This window comes from Stylophora pistillata, chromosome 1 (genome assembly GCF_964205215.1).
Source record: "Stylophora pistillata chromosome 1, jaStyPist1.2, whole genome shotgun sequence".
Lineage (NCBI taxonomy): Eukaryota > Metazoa > Cnidaria > Anthozoa > Scleractinia > Pocilloporidae > Stylophora > Stylophora pistillata.
The window spans coordinates 13,237,128-13,258,039 of NC_142519.1; the positions used below are offsets into that span (position 1 = coordinate 13,237,128).

The following is a 20,912-nucleotide window of genomic DNA, read 5'->3' on the forward strand; positions in this document are numbered from 1 at the left end:
TCACATATCCAACAAGCGCGAGTGGAATAATTGTTTTATTAAAAACGCCCCCAAGAAATTATTATTTTGTAAGGAGAAACCGGATTTTTTAGCTCCCTTTTGATCTCAAGTCTGACGCGTTCGCTTACCATATTTGTAGATTATGGTATATTGGCTCATATACGATAATGGCTAAGCCTTTAAAAAGTCTTGAATTGCATTATCCAATGATCCAGTTTTTAATAATTGCAGTTATACAATGTGGTTATGACTAATGATTAAAATAACGCATCCTATCGGATTAGCGATCTCCTCTAAACATGATTGAAATGATTTGCTCTGATATGTACCATACTTCGATTCGATTCAATTTCAATACTGTTGCAAGAATTTATGTAAAACCCCTGTTATATAAGTAATAGCTTGTGGTCTTACCGTTTAGGCCCTTATTACATTTAAAGTGCTACTCCGTCGTTGAGTTTTGAGCTCTGATTGAACTGACTGCATAAAGAAAGCCGGGTTTTTTCACACTGCTCCCTAATAGAAAATAGAGTGACTGATTTGCAATCTTCTTTGTGCGGGTTACTTTGGAGTCCTCTTTCATTGTAGGTCTCTACTTATATGATCACTTAGTTGATTGGGAACTACTGATTGAGCAGCATTGTCACTGTTATTACTAACCTGTCATCGACATCATTTATCGCAGGTGGTTAGATGGTAATCAGTTAAAAGAGCTACCACCGAACATTTTTGATGACCTGACTCGGCTGGAAAACTCTGACGTCTTTGATAAAATGTAGTTGCAAACAAGATAGGTTAAGTCAAGAGCAAGACCAAATCTAAATCCTCCCTTGATTGCAGAATTTAATTCATGTAAAATATTCACTCAAGTTTGTTATATAAAAAAGTATTTTTGATTATTATTTAGCTGGGATTTGGCTGAACTTATGTAACAAATCTTTTATTCACCAAGCTTGTACGGTCAACGTGGGTGGATACTACATTTTTATGGGCCTCTACTTCGTCTCGATCCTTAAAAACGCAAAAAAATAAACAAATAAATAAAGAAGTCCGCCAATATCCATCCATCTTGACCTCACAGTCTGTCAATAACGCATATCTATTGTTACTTGTTCTTCAGTCACTTTTCACTTGTCCAACCGTGGGAAAAAGGACTGAAATTAATTTTTCTTAAGGAAGGATTTCTGGGATCAATTTCAAATGATAGCGTTTTTCACCTTCTTTTGTAGCATGTTTTTTCTAAATTCACTGGAAAAGTAACCAGTGACAATAGACTTATCAGCATTTAAGAAAAAAAACCAATGACTGGGGCAACGCAAAGGTCTCGCCATGTCTTGTTTTGATAAATGGGAAAATATTTAATGAAGATTTTGATCTTTTCACAAAGTAGGTGGTTGAGAATTTGATTTAGCTGTAGACCATACATTCTGTCAGTTTACTGGCATCATAAAAGATCCGGACTACTGCAAGAAAACGGAGAAAACGTATCTCCTTCCTTTTTCTAAGGGGGGAGGGAGGGTTAGCGTGATAAACACATTTGATCCCCATAATGATCGAGTTGGTAGATCAGATCAGACTTTAAAGCCAATAGGTCTCCATATTTCGTTTAAAAACTGACAGATGATAATTTTGCATTCAAGCCTGTTAATAAAAAGCAGAAAAATCCTAGAAAGGAGTATTGGAATAGTGAGTACTAGCAAGGAAATCGATCGTACCTCTGCACCCGGCCGCGGGTAATGAATGGATAGACGTATGGGTTTTAGAGTCGATCACAAGTAAGAATAAAGTGGTCCAGTCAGGGAGGAAGAGAATATGAATTGGTCCAGCCCGAATATCTCAATGTTTGCTTTAAACTCAAATTTAGAGCTGTCGCGGACAACCAACTCCAAGTGTTGCCAAAGGGAATATTTAACAACCTGACCAGCTTAACTAGACTGTAAGTATATATCATCTGATTGATTGATTGATTGATGAACGAGATTGAACCCCTTTTCCAGTTATATGCGAGTTTATTGATAACAAAAGGTAAAGTAGTGATTAGACTCGCACAATTGCTATCTCAACGTGGAACCCGTGACTGTCATAGCAGTACATTGCCAAATCAACCATCGTGCAGCTCAGGCATGTTTTGAAGAGGATCCATTACGGGCTCATGTGATGAGAAGGAAAGAAATTCTGAGTCACCAGAAACTTTCCAGAACTTCAATCATCAACCCTGAGTTTTATTGCTCAGACGTAGTGCCTAAATACCTTTTAAATGCTATGACGGAGAATGCAAACAGGCCGTTATGTGTTGAAAACCTTGCATAAGATTTTTAATCCCCGAATATCATGTAACTATTGTTACATTATCTTAGCTGGAGAAATGAGCTCTTTCGGTTTGGTTGAAAATTCCTATTCTTTTATTTCAACGCTAATTTTGTTCAATCTGAGGCAAAGAATCTGCTTAAGATACGATCAACGATGTAATAGAAAGTTTCGAAGAGATGGGAATGACGCTTGGACGGGTCTGGACAATCTGTTCGCATAACGAACTGAATGGCTTTTAACGAAAATAACTGTTTCAGAAATTACTAAAACCAGAAGGCTACGCTGTTACACTCTCATTTCCTTTCTTAACCTTGGAAGTTGGCACCACACCTGTGCTCTATGCGAGATAGCGGCACAGGTGACTGTGTGATAAATAACTGAAGCACTGAATGCTTAAATTAGAGATGACCGGACTATCTAAATTATAAATTATAGAAATCAACAGCTAAAATTTCATACGGAAATACTTTGACTGATTCTCTGTAGGTGCTCCATCAGAGTTGTTTCACCAGAGACATTTACTGATGTAATTACGTAGTGGATTAGAAAATACTGAGTGAGCAGGTTGAAGGAAACGATATAGCAAGTGGTGTGCTTTTCAACTTAGGTAAAATGTTGCCGTCAAGGCAAACTTACTTGATGGAAAGCAGCGGAAAAAGTTAATAAACAAATCTCGAGTAAATGTCGATATGGTCGATTTGATAAATTTCAATAAACTTCAATATTCTATGACTTTGTTATTACTGATCTGCAACTGAAATTATTTATCACAGGTGGTTAAAAAAGAACTACCACCGAACATATTTGATGCAGAGATTACAAAGAGCACTCTCTGGTTCTTTCGATGAAAAATCAACGAGATTGGCTATAAAAAGGAACAGGGTCACTGAACTTATGGAAATTATAATTAACAAGTAGATTTCCACATTGTCGTGCGGCTGTACAGCCGGATAGATCACATATGACGCCAGTCAAAATGTGTCTAGAAAAAAAGACACAAAACGAACTTTGCTTCCAGGACTCAACATCTTCTTTATTTCATCCTCGCGTGTCTCACGAAATTTTTGAAGATGAAAAAACCAAAAAAACAACAAACTAATCGGAAGATTACGAGCGTTTCGATCGATCCTGAGTCGCCCAATCCAATTTAAGCCCGCATTCCGCGTAAACAGCTGAGGATTCTAAGTGAGTGTGCTGATCAATTTATGTAGAGATTCGATCGCATGGAAAACCCTCAAAAGAATCGTGTATCTCTCTACCTCGCCTTTTCACTGAAGTTGACCGAAATATACCGTTCTCCGGCAACAAAACCGTCTTGTAGCCTCGATATTTGGGCCTGCAGAATTTTCCTTCTTTTCGAAATCATGGTCACGAGTCTTACAAAAGTTAAGAGGCCTTTTTCATAGAGAGGTGCTTTGCCTTACTGAAATTCTCTGGGTTAGTTGTCTGAACGACAGCTCACAATGCAATATATGTACGACCATTTACCTCAGGCCAATTCCGGCGGTTTGAAAGGCGTTTTCCCTTAGAAAGATAACCGAGATTGTAAGTGTTGAAAGGATTGTACGTGTCCTTGAAAGGATTGTCTTGAATCAGTTCAGCGCCTATCTCACAAAGAACTATCACCTCACCACACACCAAAGCGGCAACAAAAATGCTGATTCTACAGAGACCTTAAACATCCTGCTTACGGATAACATACCCGAAGCAATGGATAAAAAGCTGATAACAGCACTAGTACTATTAGATCTATCCAAAGCCTTTGACAGTATAGACCATGCAAGACTGCTCCACAAACTTTTCACCATAGGAGCCTCACCGCACTCTACTGTGAAATGGTTGAAGAGCTATTTAACTGTTCGCAGGCAATACGTGAGAATTGGCTCAGCCTACTCCGACACTCTACCTATAACTCACGGAGTCCCTCAAGGCGCAATCCTATCACCATTGTTGTTCTGCATTTATCTCAATGATTTACCCTCGGCACCGACTTTCTGCAATTTGGAATCGTGGATGACTCAAAAATATTCATGTCATTTCTGCTCGTTGAGCTTGATGCTGCCATTGAGAAGCTCGAACAAGACCCTCACAGTGTAGCCCAATGGTGTTGTGAGAACTATCTACTTATCAACCCCGATAAAACCAAAGGCCTTTTCCTTAGCACTAGACAGATTTTAAGGAGGTTACCGGAAGATCCTAGTGTGGTATTCTTGGGTAAAACACTGAAGCCAGTAGACTCTGCTAAGGACTTGGGAATCTTCCTTGAACCCCCATCTGACCTACGATCACCACATTTCACGTGTAGCGTCATCTTGTTTCGGAAAGCTTTGTCAAATTAATAGAGTCAAAAGGAGCTTCGACAAAACAACATTAGAGTTGTTAATAACGTCGCTAGTTTTTAGTACGATGCTTTATTGCTCATATGTATGGTCAAATACCACACTCCAGAATATAAACAGATTACAATCTATTCAAAATTTTGCCAGTAAGATCGTAACAAACTCTAGGAAGTTCGACCATGTAACACCTTTGCTTCGTGAGCTAAATTGGCTTCCTGTTAAAGAACAATTATTTTATAGAGACTCCGTTCGGACCTTTAAATGTCAAAACGGTCTTGCACCTCCTTACTTAACGAGTAAGTTTACCAAGCGATCAAATATACATACTCGTAACATTCGTACGCGGAACTCTTTGCAGATTCCGCTATACAGAACGGCTACTGGCCAGCGCACTTTTTCCTATAGAGGGGCCAACATCTGGAATAACTTGCATAAAGAACTTAGGCAAAATGCCTCATTGGCATCTTTCAAGCGCGCTCTGCAAGACACACTATTGGGGCAGACATTTCCTTTATAAGCTCTAGAACTTGGTGGAATACTATCATAAATTCTGACCATGAGTTTTATCGTTATTTATGTTTTTATAAATTGCAAAAAGTTTGTAAATAGTTCCTGAAAAACCTCACGAGGATGTTACTATTAAAGATGATGAAGGATGCATCTTGGGTAGATTCGTTTAAAGCAGCTTCGGCGATTTTCACCACGTGAATTTGTTTACAATTGTATGCTCTTTTGTGTTGTTCTTTGTTTGAGGGACATTAACTTTGGAAAACGTTCTAGTAAAAGTGTGAGAAGAAAATTTAAGATTCTTCTAACTCTCAAGTTGATTACGACTTAATACCTAGTGCACTTTTCTAAAACACTGTTACAGTAGGAAAGGCTAGCTCAGATCTAATGGAAAAAGTACGTTCCTTTGAGATATTGGCTCTTTGCAAAATGATTTTCTTCCTGAAAATTTCATAAATGTTCAATTAAGATCTGGCAAAACAAACAACACGTTTGACAATATGGTCAGCGGTGAGCGACCAAGATGGACGCATGGTTTGCAGCTCCGTCCTAGCTTCAACTTTTTCAACATTTTCTTCGTGTATTGTATACTATTTTCTCCAATAATTGTCAAATTTTCAATCATCAAAATGCCGACTGACTCTAATTCATCGTTAAAGAAGAATAATCCGGAGCCTAAAGCTCAAATTGAAGATCTCGTTGAAGAGATCAGGAATCTCAAATCGCAGTTAGCTAACAAAGATGGCGACGAGTCAAAATGAGCAGGAGCACAGGCTGAGAGAGACCAACGATCTCCCACAACTGAGCAAACTGATTTTCAGCCAGTCCAAACTAGAGCAGAAGTAGAGCTCAGGCGGTTAAGTGTTCGTCTTGCCCGAGTGAGTGCAAAAGTTGATGAGGTAGGGAAGGCGATTGATACCATCAAGGAGTACAGCTTCCAGTACAACATCAAGATTGTAAGAGTACTTGAACTCAACTGACTTCCTGCGTTGCCGAAAGCAGCGAGTGGAACTTGGTCAAAATTGTTTTTCAGAGTGGCGTGATGTACCGGTGGAGGTCCCCCAAAGTACAAAGGAGACTCTCGATCTCGGTCCTATTCTTATTAATGACAAGCAAATTGATATTGTTTCGTATGCTAAGATCCTTGGTGTAAATGTTTCGAGCGACTTAAAATGGAACCATCATATTTCCGAAGCTGTTAAGAAGGCTAGGAAACGCTTGTTCTGTCCCTCTCAGTTAAAGCGCTGAGGTCTAGGTTCTGAGGAATTAGTGCAGTTCTGTCGTAGCTGCATTTGCCCTATTACTGAATATGCCTGCCCAGTCTGTCATGATAGTCTACCCGTGTATCTTTCTCGTGAGTTAGAGGCAGTGCAAAGGAGGACGATGCGTATTATTTTTCCATGTTTTCCTGATGACGAAGCGCTGGTTAAGGCAGGACTTGTAACTCTGTCAGGCAGAAGACAAGCCCTGACGGACAAACTTTTTAAGAACATTTTGGAAAACAAAGACAGTAAGCTCAAGAATTTACTCCCCCCACACAATACCAAGTGTTATAACCTCAAGAGGTCACGCATGTTGAACCCGGTTTTCAAGACTGAGATTTCGTAAAAGTTTCATCGTTTAAGATGCAAGACTTCTGATTCTATACTTTAATAGTTTGTAGATATAGTTTTAATCCCCTTAATTATGTAGGGATTTGTACATATTTTTTTACCATGTAAATATGACGTAATTCAGCTTTTGGGTTGTAAAGTTATATAGATAAACTATCTATCTATCGAAATAGAGAGTGTGTTGTCTCGGAAAGATAAAGAAGAAAGTGGAAGTGGTTCAGCCCGTAGTTATGACCAAAATTTCCGATGATGTCCGCCTTTTCGTGGGCCGTGAAATTAAAAATAGCGAATGGAACTGCAGTCAGTGGCGAAGAGCTTACGGAAGAATATTTCAGAGAATTTAAAGAAAGAGAACGTGTAACTCAGAGAATGTGGCACATGCAGCTACAATTACAGTTATTCTGACCAAAGAGCCTATGCGTATCAAGACCATAAAGTTGAGTGAAGCAATTGACTTCAAACAGTTCAGCAATGCGACGAAACTATTCAGAGTCACCGCTCTCATCCTAAAGTTTATCAGAAGTTTAAAGCCAGCGAGAAACCGGAGAAGAGAACCGCATAACAAAAAACCAACCCTGACGGTAGAAGAGATAAGTGAAGTAAAGAGCTTATGGATTCGCGAAATACATGAGCCTATGAAGCATGAAAAGAATTTTGAGAATCTAAAGCAACTACTCGGTTTGTTCAGCCAAGATGGTAACATTCTGAGGTGCAAAGGCAGTCTGGGGAACGCTCCACTGGACATCGCAGCGCGTTACCCTATTCTTTTAACAAGACGAAATCACGTGAGAAGACTGATCGTGTAACCCTGTCACAGAAAGCTGAATCAGGGAGGAGTAAGAACTGTAACTCTCGTACAACTGAGAAGTGAAATCTGGGCTCCCAAGGGCAGAAAACTTGTGAAGAAAACGCCTCATCAGTGTGTTATCTGCAAGAAACCAGGTTTTCCTTACAGGGCCCCCAAAGGAACTGATCTATCCGAAACAAGGGTCACCGATATCCCTTCGTTCACGTACGTGGGAGTTGATTTCGCCGACCTGTTATTTACGAAGACTACCAGAGGCACAGCCAGAACTTACATCTGCCTGTTTACATGTGCTACGTCCAGAGTGATGCACCTGGAACCTCTCCCAGACTTATCCTCAGAAGCGTTCATTGGAGGCCCTTAACGATTTGCTGGAAGACGAGGAATACCAGCCTGCATAACATCTGTCAACGCCAAAACGTTCAAGGGAGCCAACAAAGACCTTACCCAGCTATTCAGAGACATGAAAGCCCAAGATTTTACCACCACCAACTTCATACTAGTGAAAGCGCCACGGTGGGGAGGATATTATGAGTGTATGATCTAGCTAGTCAAGAGAAGCTTTTGCACGGTGCTTGGAAAGGCGCAGCTGTCTTACAAGTATTACAGTCTTAATTGAAGTAGAGGGAGTGCTCAACTCACGACCCCTTACGTACATCTACCCCGAAGTCACGGAAGAGTCATTAACGCCATCGCACTTGGTGATTGGGAGTCGCCTGAACACTCTTCCTGATAGGACAGAGCTTAGCGACCATGAAGATTGCGCCTCCAAACTACAACGAAAGGCGCGGCACCTCAGCAAACTCATAGGACATTTTCGGAAACGATGGACCAAAGAATACTTTATCAGGCTGAGGAAGTTTACCTTTACGGTATCCTGTTATTAATAGTTTAAGTGATCCTGCTGCTCATATTCGACAAAGGAAAGTGGCGTGTCGGTTGTTATTTCTGATCCTAAAGTGAACTTGCACACGAGAAAATCGGCCGCTTGACTTGCTTACGAAATTTACGAAATTACAAAGCGCGCGCATAAGCTCAATATCTAAAGTTTCAGCATTTCAAAATTTGTGCAACCCTGGAGCAATAGATCTGTTTGGGAGCGGAAACGGAAATCTCTTAAGAACGGCATGTTTAATTGAGTGAAAAATAAAACTATAACATGATAACATGATAAAAAATTGCGATTCAAGAAAAAATCACAACTCTTAGCTCCCTACAACTTACACACGCGAAAATCGTCCGCATGACTTGGCGACGAAATTTTTTAGAAATTACGAATTTTCAAAGGACGCACACAAGCTCAGTGACTGTTTCTGTAACATTTCCCACCCCCCACACTGGGAGGTAGTCATGGTGGGTTTCTTAAGAAGTAATTGACAATTATTTCCAAGCAGAACCAGTTTGTTATTAGTCTCAAAAAAGTCTAGGCACCACACGCAACTTTAGCTACACGGGTGTGGCCATCTCGTCCAGGATGCATTTCAGCAATCCTTCCTTATGGCAAACGTCCTCTTGGAGTATTGGGCTGAATCAAAAGAACTGCATCCTCAACTTGTAGGTCTCGGCATTCTGAGGTCCAGTTTGGTCGGCTTTTAAGTAAGGGCTCGAACGAACTCCATGAGCCATCTCCTCCACACTCGCGAAATAATGCTGATGCAAATTAGTAGTTTCAACGGACTCAGCAACTCTTCCCCCATTTGTTCGTGCAAGAAATTAGATGTCAATGGAACATCGTCTCGTGGATAAGTAGACGGACGGGAAGCTAAAAAGGACTCCAGACCAGAGAACACAGTGATCAGCTTCTCATCGTTTACATCTCGTTTCCCTTCAACGGCGTAAGTGGCTTTCGAAGCAGCTTTTACCAATACTTTATGGCTTGTCCCAGTATCCCAGCAACCTCTTCGTTTAGGAAAGTTTCGCTCGATGTGTCGTCTATAATGGCGTTTACTTGTATTTTTTCTACCATTGACCTTCATCCACACAGGGACAGTTCGTGAAGAATAAGATTCAGTCAGTGTTTTTACATTACAGCTGGTCAGGATCACAGCGGCCGCTCCCTCACATGGAAAATCTGGGCGTTTGCAATCGTCAACATAAGGCAACTTTGTCATCGGTCCGGTCTCTGACAAAAACTTCACCTCCGTGAAGAAGGTTGTGGTGATTTTTAGAGCAACCATGTATTCCACCCTTGCAGGCCTTTGGCAGTCTTTCCCCCTTATGATCAGAGGCTACGCAACGAAAACACAGCTTTCTTTCTTTCTCGATCTTCCAGTGGTCATCCACTCCTCTGTTGTAAAACTCCTTGCAATCACATACCCCGTGATCGAATCTGTAACAGATAGAACATGGACGCTTCGTACTACGCGCCACTTTCCCCATTGCAACAGCATGCAAATTTCGCATCGTGTTCTGTTCGTGGTATCTAGATACTCTCGGTAGTCCAACGTACTCGACAGTTTGACTCAATCCCGTTTACCAGTTGCGCTTCTTATATTCTGAATCTGTGTTCGTCTTTCAACCATTCTATGAAAGCTATGACTGATCTTTGTCTGGCGCGTTCATTTAACCAGCGACTGAAGTTTTTTAGTTGATGATCGGGCAGCTTTTTAACCCGCAAGCTGTGAAGAGTTCCATCTCCTAACTCGCCGTCCTTTTTTCAGCCTGTAACTTTATCACTGCGATTCCAACAGGGTCAGCGAACTTCTCTAGGGCGTGGACAGCGTTGCTTCTTGTTAACGGCGCCTGTTCTAGTAGATCCAAGTATGCTCAAAGACGCCGGCGCGTACCACCATACTTCGTTTTTAACATTTGTTTTCTCTCCTCGTATTCGGGTGCAGTGACTTCACAATGCATCCGGAGTATGGAAAAGCGAATAAGAAACGATCATTGGAAAGAAAATGTGCAGGCGTCTTATGAAGGCGAGTTAACGTTTAGAGGTGTGCGATCGTTTATTTGACTGGGGATGTTTAATTTGGCGTCGGAATCGACGGTAGGGGAGGAGAACGGGAAGGGGCTGTTAAAAGCAAAACACCCCCTGATCAGTCACGCGTCACTGCATTTCCGGAAATGAGCAGGTACCCGATCAAAATAAGTTTTAAGTTAAAATTTAAAAACCGTCTTCTCAACGGGAAAAGGGGAGGGGAACGGGAAGAGGCCGTTAAAAGCAAAACACCCCCTGATCAGTTACGCGTCACTGCATTTGCGGAAATGAGCAGGTACCCGATCAAAATAAGTTTTAAGTTAAAATTTAAAAACCGTCTTCTGAACGGGAAAAGGGGAGGGGAACGGGAAGAGGCCGTTAAAAGCAAAACACCCCCTGATCAGTTACGCGTCACTGCATTTGCGGAAATGAGCAGGTACCCAATCAAAATTAGTTTTAAATTAAATTTTAAAAACCGTCTTCTGACAAAGACAAACACACGTAGAGCCGATGAATAGAACAGGAAGGAACTGGTTTCTATCGAGCTCTACATGACCTTCCTCGTGGTCACAAGTATGAGCTGATGTTTGCTACACTCTGTTTCCAAACGACAATCCTTAAGTGTTCTTCTCTAGCTTAATTGTCTTAGAGATCTCAGCCCTACATGAAAAGTAGTAAAATATACGTCTAGTTTTAATAAGAAATTATTTTTAAAGGTATAAGTAACTTAAGAACGTTCTCGCTAATCCCTAAGAACACAGCTATCAAAACTCATTTCGTTTCACAGTTAAAGACGCACAATTTACATCCAAATTCAATCCTTTTAAAGAACTTTCTTTCCTGTAAATATTAGAAATAGCAAGAGCATATTATGAAAGTCGCAGCACTATTGCTAAAGAGTCATTCAAAGTCAATTCACATTTGCACGCACTGTCAAAATCTTTCTAGTCCAGTCTGCACGAGAAGAGGCTTTTTGTGACTTTGAAGTAGTCATTTAAGGAAATGTCATACTTTGAATACGACCTTGAGGTTGTGGGTACAAGATGGCATTAGTCTTGAACATCTTCTTAGATCTTAGCGATAATGTAAATCTTAGTCAATGAAATGCAATAGATGTTACGCTATTTAATTAATTGTCCTATGTGCATATCAGTGATATCAAACATCACTGATATGGCTGAAACTCTTGCAGCATGCCCCTTCCGGATTAGCCATCTACTCTAAAGCTATGCATATGATTAAAACTATTTGCTCTCTGATATGTACCCTGTGTCGATTCTATTGAATCTAAATTTCTGTTTCAAGAAATTATTATTGACAACTCCTGTTATGTTACCACAAGTAATAGCTGTTGGTCCTGTCTACCTGATTCAAAATTTTTTACTGAGCTTTAATATTACTAGGCCATATTTAAAGAAATCCGTTCAGCTATAAGAATAAGTTAAAACAATACACTTGATCATGAAAACTATTAGTGTTTGCTCTGAATTGCCTGGTATGAGTTGTGCCAAAGGAGTGTCCGCAATGCTTCACGGTAAGAAATTAATCTTAATAAAATACTGGGTGAGCACATCATAGGCAAAGATATGGCATGTGAAGTAGTTTTAATCAGCGAGACGTTACCCTGTTAACTAGAGCAAAATATCCGTCCTGCAAATCAGAAAGGAAAAAAGATAGGAATATTTATATATAACTATGTTTAAAAATGAATTGGCACTCGCTTAGATTAAATCATTTTCGAGCTAAACCGCGCTATTTTTTCTTTGCGTAGTAATAAAGATAAACATTAATGGGCCGGTAAGCTCTTATAACCCACCCGTTAATTTTCGCACGCTTTTGCTGGTTAATTTCCATCAGGTGCGCAATATATATAATCAATTGAAGTAAATTCAATTTGGACTTGAAAATAATGAAAAAACTGAAGATATGACCAGAGCAGGTTGGCAACGATTAAAGAAATATCATGAAAGAAGCCTTACAGAAAATCACGCAGCCACAGGAATCGAACCCTTGCCTTACGGATACTAATTAGGTGCAACGACTTATTGAGCGACAAAGCTCGAAGCTTAGTGTTTGGAACGAGACAAATTTTAGTGGGCTCTTCACCTGATCACAACCAATTGAAAATAGACTGTACTTGTTTGTGTAGGTACTTATTCTTCAATGGTTTTTTTTTCCCTGTGCAATGAATTGCAATGTATTTTTTTATGAGGGAGTTGATGGGCTCAATCACAAAGGGTGGCAATTTTAGAGTCAGTAATTAAGATTTCACGTAGTCTTAATTATTTTCTGAGCAGCTATATGTAACAAGGACGATGCAATGAAATAGATCTAAAATAGAGTTTATGTAAAAATGTTTCCCTTTAATTTGTATGCATTGAACATGAATGCTCTTACGTCTACTCTAAATGACCTTGCATGAGCTTTGCACAACTCAGTTAGAAACACGAACGAGAGATCAACATCATCAACGTGCTATACGGCAAGAAAGTGACCATCAGAAAATACTGACTCAGCAGACCTTATGAAAGGATGTACTTGAAGGGATATAACTAAGGAAAACGTTGTCCTGTCGTGGTAAAATAAACTTTATGCGAAGCAGCAAGGAAAAAAATTAATGACATAGCAAGAAATTATAAACGTGGATAATTTTATAAATTTCAATATTTTATATCATTGTTATTGCTAACCTGCTATCCACATACTTTACCACAGGTGGGTAAATAGCAATCAGTTAAAAGAGCTACCACCAAAAATTTTTGATGAACTGACTCGGCTACAGGAACTGTGAGTAGCACTCTTTGTCTCTTTAAATAATGTAGTTGTTAACATAGTTAGTTAAATCAGAAACCAGACAATAATAAATCTTTCCTTGATCACATATGAAGGATTTTCTCAAATTTCCTAACAGATGTAATTAATTTATGAAAATTATGATAATGATCTGGCTTTGCATTCGCTTACCTTGCATTGTTTCTGAGATAATGAGTAAATCGCACCGATAAGAGCCAATCACATTGCAAGGATATCAAGTGATTTCAAAAGTGAGGTAATAAAGAAAAAACTCAAAGTAGCCTTAAGCCACTTACCTCTGAAAATGAATTGTGGAGGGGTGAGACATCGAAGCTACCGAGTTGACTTCGCAATGAATGTTAGGTTATGGGAAGTCATATTTTATCCATATAGTCTAATGCTGTAAAAACTGTCTGGTGTAATTTTAATTTAATTAAGTCAATTTAATTTAATCGCTTCGCCAACCAGCAGGGACACCGCGACAGCTTGTGCTATTTACTGCGGACCCAATAAACCCACCCATCTCACCCCAGGGGAGGACATCCATCACACAGTAATCTCGTGTGCGGTAAATTAACGTCTCCTACCCCAACCCTGCAGGAGACGAGACCTCCATTTATTCGTCCCTATCCGAGAAGACTAGAATATCTAACCATTTCTTGATGTTATAGAAAGGCAGCAGAATCTTCTCAATTATTTTAAGACCCTGAGTGTTAGTCCGGCCGGGGCTCGAACCCTCGACCTCCCGCACAACAGTCCAGCGCTCTATCCATTGAGCTAAACGGGAGGCGGTTGCACTATCCTTTATCATCGAGAGAGTGCGAAGTCCTACAGTGGAAGGATTTCATCATATTCGCTTATAGGAAGCAATTAGATAAACCCGGTTATGTGAATGCAAATCTCGAGCCATAGGAACGGAAAGAAGGACAACGGCTGCTAATTTTCCCTCTTTTGTTGTTCTTTCCCTCGAAATGACGGCTTGCAATGTCAGCGCTCGGTGCCGCTAGATATTATACTTCATCCTTTGTATAGTAGGGCTTATTGATAGACAGACAGAGCTTCTCGTATAAGCTAAACCAAAAAAATTATTGTTACTAATCAAAGTGTTGGGCCAGGTTATTCAGTCATTCATCATTCTAATAAACGTGTGAAAGCAAAGATTAAATAATTCGGCTGGCAAGTTCGGACTCATGAAGTCGCTAAGCATACTCACTCAAAGGATGTATGCATTTTATTTCCCTTGGAAAATGGTTATCGAACCTATATTTGTGTATTTGTGTAAAGTACATTTGATCGAGAACTTGTTTAACGTGATTAGTCTTATGTGAAGTTTCCTTTCAAGGGACTCTTAGTCACCTAATAATTTCTTGAGAAATAGCCAAGTGTCGTGCTCTTCCTTCTCGCAACAAGAACGAAAAAGATTAAAAAGAAAAACAGTAATGAGATTTGTGGGTCATCTTCAAAAGCATCATGAGTTTTCCGACATGATGCGCTGTTTAAGAATAGGCCATTTATCAATCGAATCTGAAAGGTCTGTGTATTTCATGATCAAAATGCATGGAAATCTGTATATTCCTCTTCTAAAACGTTTTTGTGGCCTCCATGTTTAATTAGAAATTCATTCTGGCCATGATGGAATTCAGATGAGCAAAATCATGTCTTTTAGAACAGAAAGAGTCTCTATATCTTATGAGGAAATTGACCGATATCAGTTTTGTATTTAAGCCTGACGATAAACAGTAGAAAAGTCCTCCAAATAAGTATTGAGATGGTAATAGGGAGCTTAAAAAGATACGCTGTACCTCTGCACTCGGGTAAAGAATGGATATAGGCAACATTTAGAGTTCATCACAGCTAAAATTTAACTAAAATCTAAATGTTTGCTTGACGAAAATTCAGAAACGTCGGGGCCAACGAACTCCAGACTTTACCAGAGGGATTATTTGACAACCTGGCCAGCTTAACTAAACTGTAAGTATACATCAACTGATTGATTGCCGACAAAATTGAGCCTCTTAACTAAATGTCTGCGTGTTTACTTATAATTGAAAATAGACTATATACTATAAATAATCGTAAACTCAAAGTTATTTTTCAACGTGAAACCCGTTATCACGATGGAGGTGGGAGGCCTATTCTGCTTGCAAAATTTTACTTTATTTGGACAAAATTCCTAGTTGAAACCAGGACGAGCAAAACCTGTACTCAACTGATGCGTTTTCTGTAGTTCCAAGAGACTCAATTCAGACTTTTTGGAATCAATTCTTTGCATTGGACTTTAATGCGGTTGTTTTTGACATGTTACATATTGAAATACACGGCTCGTGTTGCAAGTCAGCCTGCTAATAACTACTTATATTCGACAAAATAATCAAAGCAATCATCTTCCAATGAAAACAGCGTTAGAAGTTCCAAGCAAAAATGACGAAATATGCAGATAACGCTTAAGTGACGGGAAAACTTGGACGTGCAAGTTTGATCCGTCTACTAAAAGACGGATCAGACGCCCTGGCCTATCCACTATCGCTCATTTTTAATTTAACTATCCAACAAAACGTTATCGCGGCAGAATGGAAAAAAGCGAAGGTGACCCCTTTACATAAATCAGGTTCAAAAGATGACCCAAGAAACTACCGCCCCATATCGGTATTACCAGTGGTATCTAAAGTCCTAGAGCGTTTAATCCACAAGCAGCTTGCAAGTTTTTTTGATGATCATAACTTGCTCTGTAAATTACAGTCCGGTTTTAGAAGAATGCACTCAACTGAGACGGCTGTAACTTATTTCGCCGACGAGATTCTCCTGAATATGGATAAGGGCCTTGTTACTGGTTCTGTGTTTATTGACCTGGCAAAGGCTTTCGACACAGTTGACCATGACATTTTGCTCAGAAAATTAGAGTACTATGGTATATGCGAGGAAAGCCTTCTATGGTTTAAGGACTACTTTACAGGAAGAAAGCAGTTCGTGTAAATTGATTTTCATTCATCTGAAGAGCTTGCTCTAACTTCTGGAGTGCCACAAGGGTCCATCCTCGGACCCCTGTTATTCATTGTCTACATTAATGATTTACCACGTTGTGTCAAACACTGTTCTGTAAATATGTACGCTGACGACACAGTTTTATATCTTGCTGGCCCAACAGTAGACAATTTAACTTTTTATTTTAATCAAGATCTTCAATGTCTATCTGAATGGCTAGAAGACAACAATCTTGTTCTCAATGTTTCAAAAACTAAGTGTGTACTATTTACATCTCGAAGGCATAAAGAGCGCGATTGTATTTTAAATCTTAATCTTATCGGAAAGCTCATTTCTTGCGAAACTACTTTTAAATACCTAGGCGTGGTGTTCGACAATTTTATGACTTGGAAGGCTCACGCAGACTATATGTGTAAAAAGGTGGCGTCAAGAGTTAGCATTCTGGGCCGCATTAGAAGTTTCGTCACAAAAGAGGCAGCAATACTTGTTCATAATACCTTAATTCTTCCCTTATTTGATTACTGTGACATTGCCTGGAGTAACCTTTTACAACAAGATATAGATCGACTACAGCGCTTACAAAATAGATCTGCACGGATTATTACACGTTGCTCTCGGTCATCTGAAGCAATAGATCAGCTGCAATGGCCGACTCTTTCCAGTAGACGCTATTACCACAAGGCTAAACTCGTTTTTCTCTGTCTCCACTCATTAGTTCCTAGTTAGTTTTCCTCATATTTTACCAGATTTTCGAATATTCACAATTATTCCACGAGGCAAAGTCTGAGGCTATCCCTACCAAAAGTAAAACAGAATTTTGGGAGAAGGACCTTTCTTTTTACTGGCGCAGAAATTTTTAATAAACTTCCTTTAAACATTGTGAAGAGTGAAAACATTCAAACGTTCTGTCGCCGAGCAAAACATTTCCTTTTACCGTAATTTGATAATTTTGATATTTTATTTACTATGTTATGTTTTAATTGTGTTTTAGCTTTGTAGTTTTAGGCTGTTAATGTAGTTGTAAAATCTTAGTCATTATATATACATATATATCTGTTCTAGAAATTTGATGTAAATTATTTTCAATACAGGGCCCCTATGGATACCAGCCTTAGAGCTGAATGGGCTACCCTGTGTAAATAAAGTTTGCTTTACTTTACTTTACTTTACTTTACTTTAAATAAAGTTTGCTTTACTTTAATAAAGTTTGCTTGCAAAATATAAAAATATCTTTTTAAAGAAAATAAATCTTTGAGAATCAGTAAATGTCGTATCAATATCACCGACAAATAAACGATATTGCAGCAAACACTTAGCGTTAACTTGAGTATTCTTTATTGAGTTCTGAATGTGTAGCTTATAAGCTGCATTTGCAAGGCTACTCAGTGGTCGAGTTTTAATTTGAAAACTCTGATTACGATGGGTACTTAAGACCGAGTTAAGAAAACTACGTTTTGTATACGACATTTTATACTCAATTGACTTATTTAATAAGGCACTTTATAATATCAGATTTGTAGTTTTCATTTCAACTTTCACGTTGTGAATCTAAGACTTCAATTTTGTACACAGGAGATTGAACACGGTATCAATTATCGTTAATTTATGTCAAAAATTCCACGTGTTTCGGAAGCACGTGAAGCGTATTAGTGGTTCCCTATTTTCTTGATGTGGTTTTTAATTCATTTGCAGTTTAATTTTAGATATCACGGTGTTTATTAAGTTCTAGCGACGTGTTTGATGTCGCTTATTTACTTATTACAGATTTGAACGATTTTACCTCTTCACCTTTAACATTGCTGTATGGAACTCTATATCTCTTTCCTATAAGGGAACGCAAACATTATTCTTTTGATAGTTGTTTGTAAGACTCTCTACTTGTTGTGTCCTCCTAATGCTTAAATTGGAGGGTTACTTGTCTTGAAGTCCGCAAGAACGAAGTTAACACACTAGTCGACCATGTGCTCCTTTATTCTCCATACTTGATGTAAACCTACACGAAACTTACCTGCGCTCACTACATTATGTAATACATGACATGCCTCCTTTTCTCGAAGAAGACAGAGAACAATAGACCTTAAAACTTAATCCGAAACAAAACATGCAAAGCTGAAAACTGAATGGAAAACTGGTAATAACTAGTTCACTTAATTTCAACACGAGGTTCACCAGTTCGAAACAATCCCAGTATAAAACAAAGTTTAACATTTCAAATTAAAGTTCACTGTTTCAAACAAGGTTCAACATTTCAGAACAAAGTCTTTATATCTCTCAGGGGGTCTTCTCTGTCTCTGAGGTCTTCCACCTTTTGGTGTTGTTGGCATGCTAGGTACTGTTGCTTGATCAACTGCCGCATTCTTGCTGGCAGGGGTCGACTCATATTCGTTTCCTGCACTTGCTTCTGCTGAAGGTGTGATACGATTCAGGGGTCCACTCGGAAGTGTTGAAGGCGCTGCTGGTGTAGATCCACTTATCGCTTGATTTGGGACCGCGGTAGTTTCAGGTACTGTAATTACAACCGTTACTGGCAGGTGGTTCTATAGGATCGTCAAGGCTCACAAAGTTCTTAACATGGGATGTATTCCTTGAATACTGCGTTCCACTTGGAGTTTCCAGAACAACACTGTTACCGGTCTTGCTAACCACTTGGAATGGTACTGGATTAAATGGTGTGGAAAATTTGTCCCTTTTCTCTTGCCTCACCAGGACTTGATCATCAACTTGAACATCTGATGGTTTTGCATTCATGAATTTATCAGCATACGCTCTGGTCTTTGCTTTCACTTCTGCATCTCTGTCGCGAATTTCCAGGTCCAAGTGATAGTCAGCATGTAGCTCTGGTAGCTTTCCTCTCATCTTCCTGTTAAACAATAATTTGGCAGGGCTCTTACCGGTTGTCGCATGAGCAATACCTCTGTATTTAGTCACTTATCTTCTTAACTCCTTCATCAGGTCTAGCCCTTCAGCTTGGGCAATGCGAATCCTTCTTCATCAGGGATGCATTTTGTCTCTCCACCTCCCCGTTGGCTTCAGGCCATTTTGGTGTGGTCTTGATTTGAACAATTCCATTCTACTTACAATATTCCCGAAATTCTTCTGAGCGGAATGGTGGACCATTGTCTGACTTGATGGTCAGAGGAAGGCCATCGCGGCTAAAGATTTCCTCCAGGTTGTCGATTACTTTCTCTGTGACGGTTGACGTCATGATTGTATACTCATAATAACGGCTGTAGTAGTCCACAACAACGAGAATTGTGTGCCCAGATGGAAGTGGTCCAAGAAGATCTACGGCTAGGTCTTGCCAAGGCCCTTCCGGTAGTGTAGTGGATCTCAATGGTTCGGGTGCGTCTGGGCGAGATACCAGTTGACATCCATGACAGGACTTGCAGAATTTTTCTGCCGCCTTATCCATACGAGGCCACCACACTTTACTTCTTAAATTTTGCTTTGTACCAACGATTCCCAGGTGCCCCTCGTGGGCTAAGCTGATTGCTTGAGATCTGAATTTGTTTGGTAATACAATACGGGTACCTCTTAAGACCAGCTGTCCAATCACACACAGTTCTCCTGCGGCTGGTGCATACTCTTTGCATTTCTCAAATCGGCCTGTTTTAATCGCTTCTCTCAAGACTTTTAGTTCTTCATCTGCTGCAGATGCTTCTTCGACCTCTCTTTTGGTTAATTCCCGGGGAGTGGCACTGATGGCTTCGAATCGGATGTATTCTTCTGCTCCATGAGGATGACTCTCTACTTTATCTTGCTTGAGCAAGTGGAAAAGAGGGTCAGCCATATTATTCCGCCCTGGAGTATACACGATTCGGAAGTCATTTGGTTGTAGGCGTATTACCCAGCGTTCAATGCGGGCACAGGGCTTGGAACGCGGCCCATAGATGATCCAATGGTCTGTGGTCAGTCACTAGATCAAATGTCCTGCCATAAATGTATGCATGATACCTCTCACATGCCCAAACGAGAGCAAGGGCTTCCTTTTCGGTCTGGGAGTCTTTGCGCTTGCACTCTGTCAAGCTGTGGCTGGCATAGCAAATCGGCACCCATGCTTCATTCTGATTCTGTACTACATGATAGGACGGAAAATGCGTGCACTGTAAGTACCCTCTTGTTTTCCCATACAAAGCCTTAGAAAACTTTTCTATGGCTTTGTTCGGGACAACGGGAAGGTACTTACAGTGCACGCATTTTCCGTCCTGTCATGACAGCTCCAAGGCCGACTGGATTGGCATCAGCTATGACTTTAGCTACTGCACCTTTGTCAAAATAAGCTAGTGTTCCTGCGTCAGCCATGCTCTGTTTCAGGGTCTTAAAAGTAGTTTTCTGCTCGGGTCCAAAGTGAAATGGGACATTTTTTCTGGTTACGACTCCTTAATGGTTCAGTGATGGTGGCAAAATGAGGAATGAATCTGCTGCTATAATTAGCCAATCCCAGGAAACTTCTTACTTCGCTGACAGTGGCAGGCTCACTTGTTTCTTGCAAGGCTCTAACTCTTTCTTCTGTTGCGCCGATTCCTTCTGCCGAGAGAAGAATAACCATGAAAATCACTCTGTCCACATTGAGTAGAGATTTGTTAGCATTGAGGGTTAAGCCCTGCTGCTTGAGACGTTCCATTGTCTTATCCAATCGTTGG

The 20,912-nt window shown here is 40.0% G+C and overlaps 1 protein-coding gene across 1 annotated transcript; it reads right to left on the reverse strand.

The window, feature by feature from the left end:
- Positions 1-19,339: 19,339 nt before the first annotated feature.
- Positions 19,340-20,059, reverse strand: LOC111345761 (uncharacterized protein K02A2.6). The gene has a single exon (XM_022953043.1). It carries the CDS (start codon positions 20,057-20,059, stop codon positions 19,340-19,342), a length of 720 nt encoding a protein of 239 aa, XP_022808778.1.
- Between the last annotated feature and the right edge of the window lie 853 nt (positions 20,060-20,912).

Bases quoted from the DNA above. Each gene is read 5' to 3' on its own strand.
- LOC111345761 (XM_022953043.1), bottom strand. From the start codon at position 20,059: ATGGCTGACCCTCTTTTCCACTTGCTCAAGCAAGATAAAGTAGAGAGT.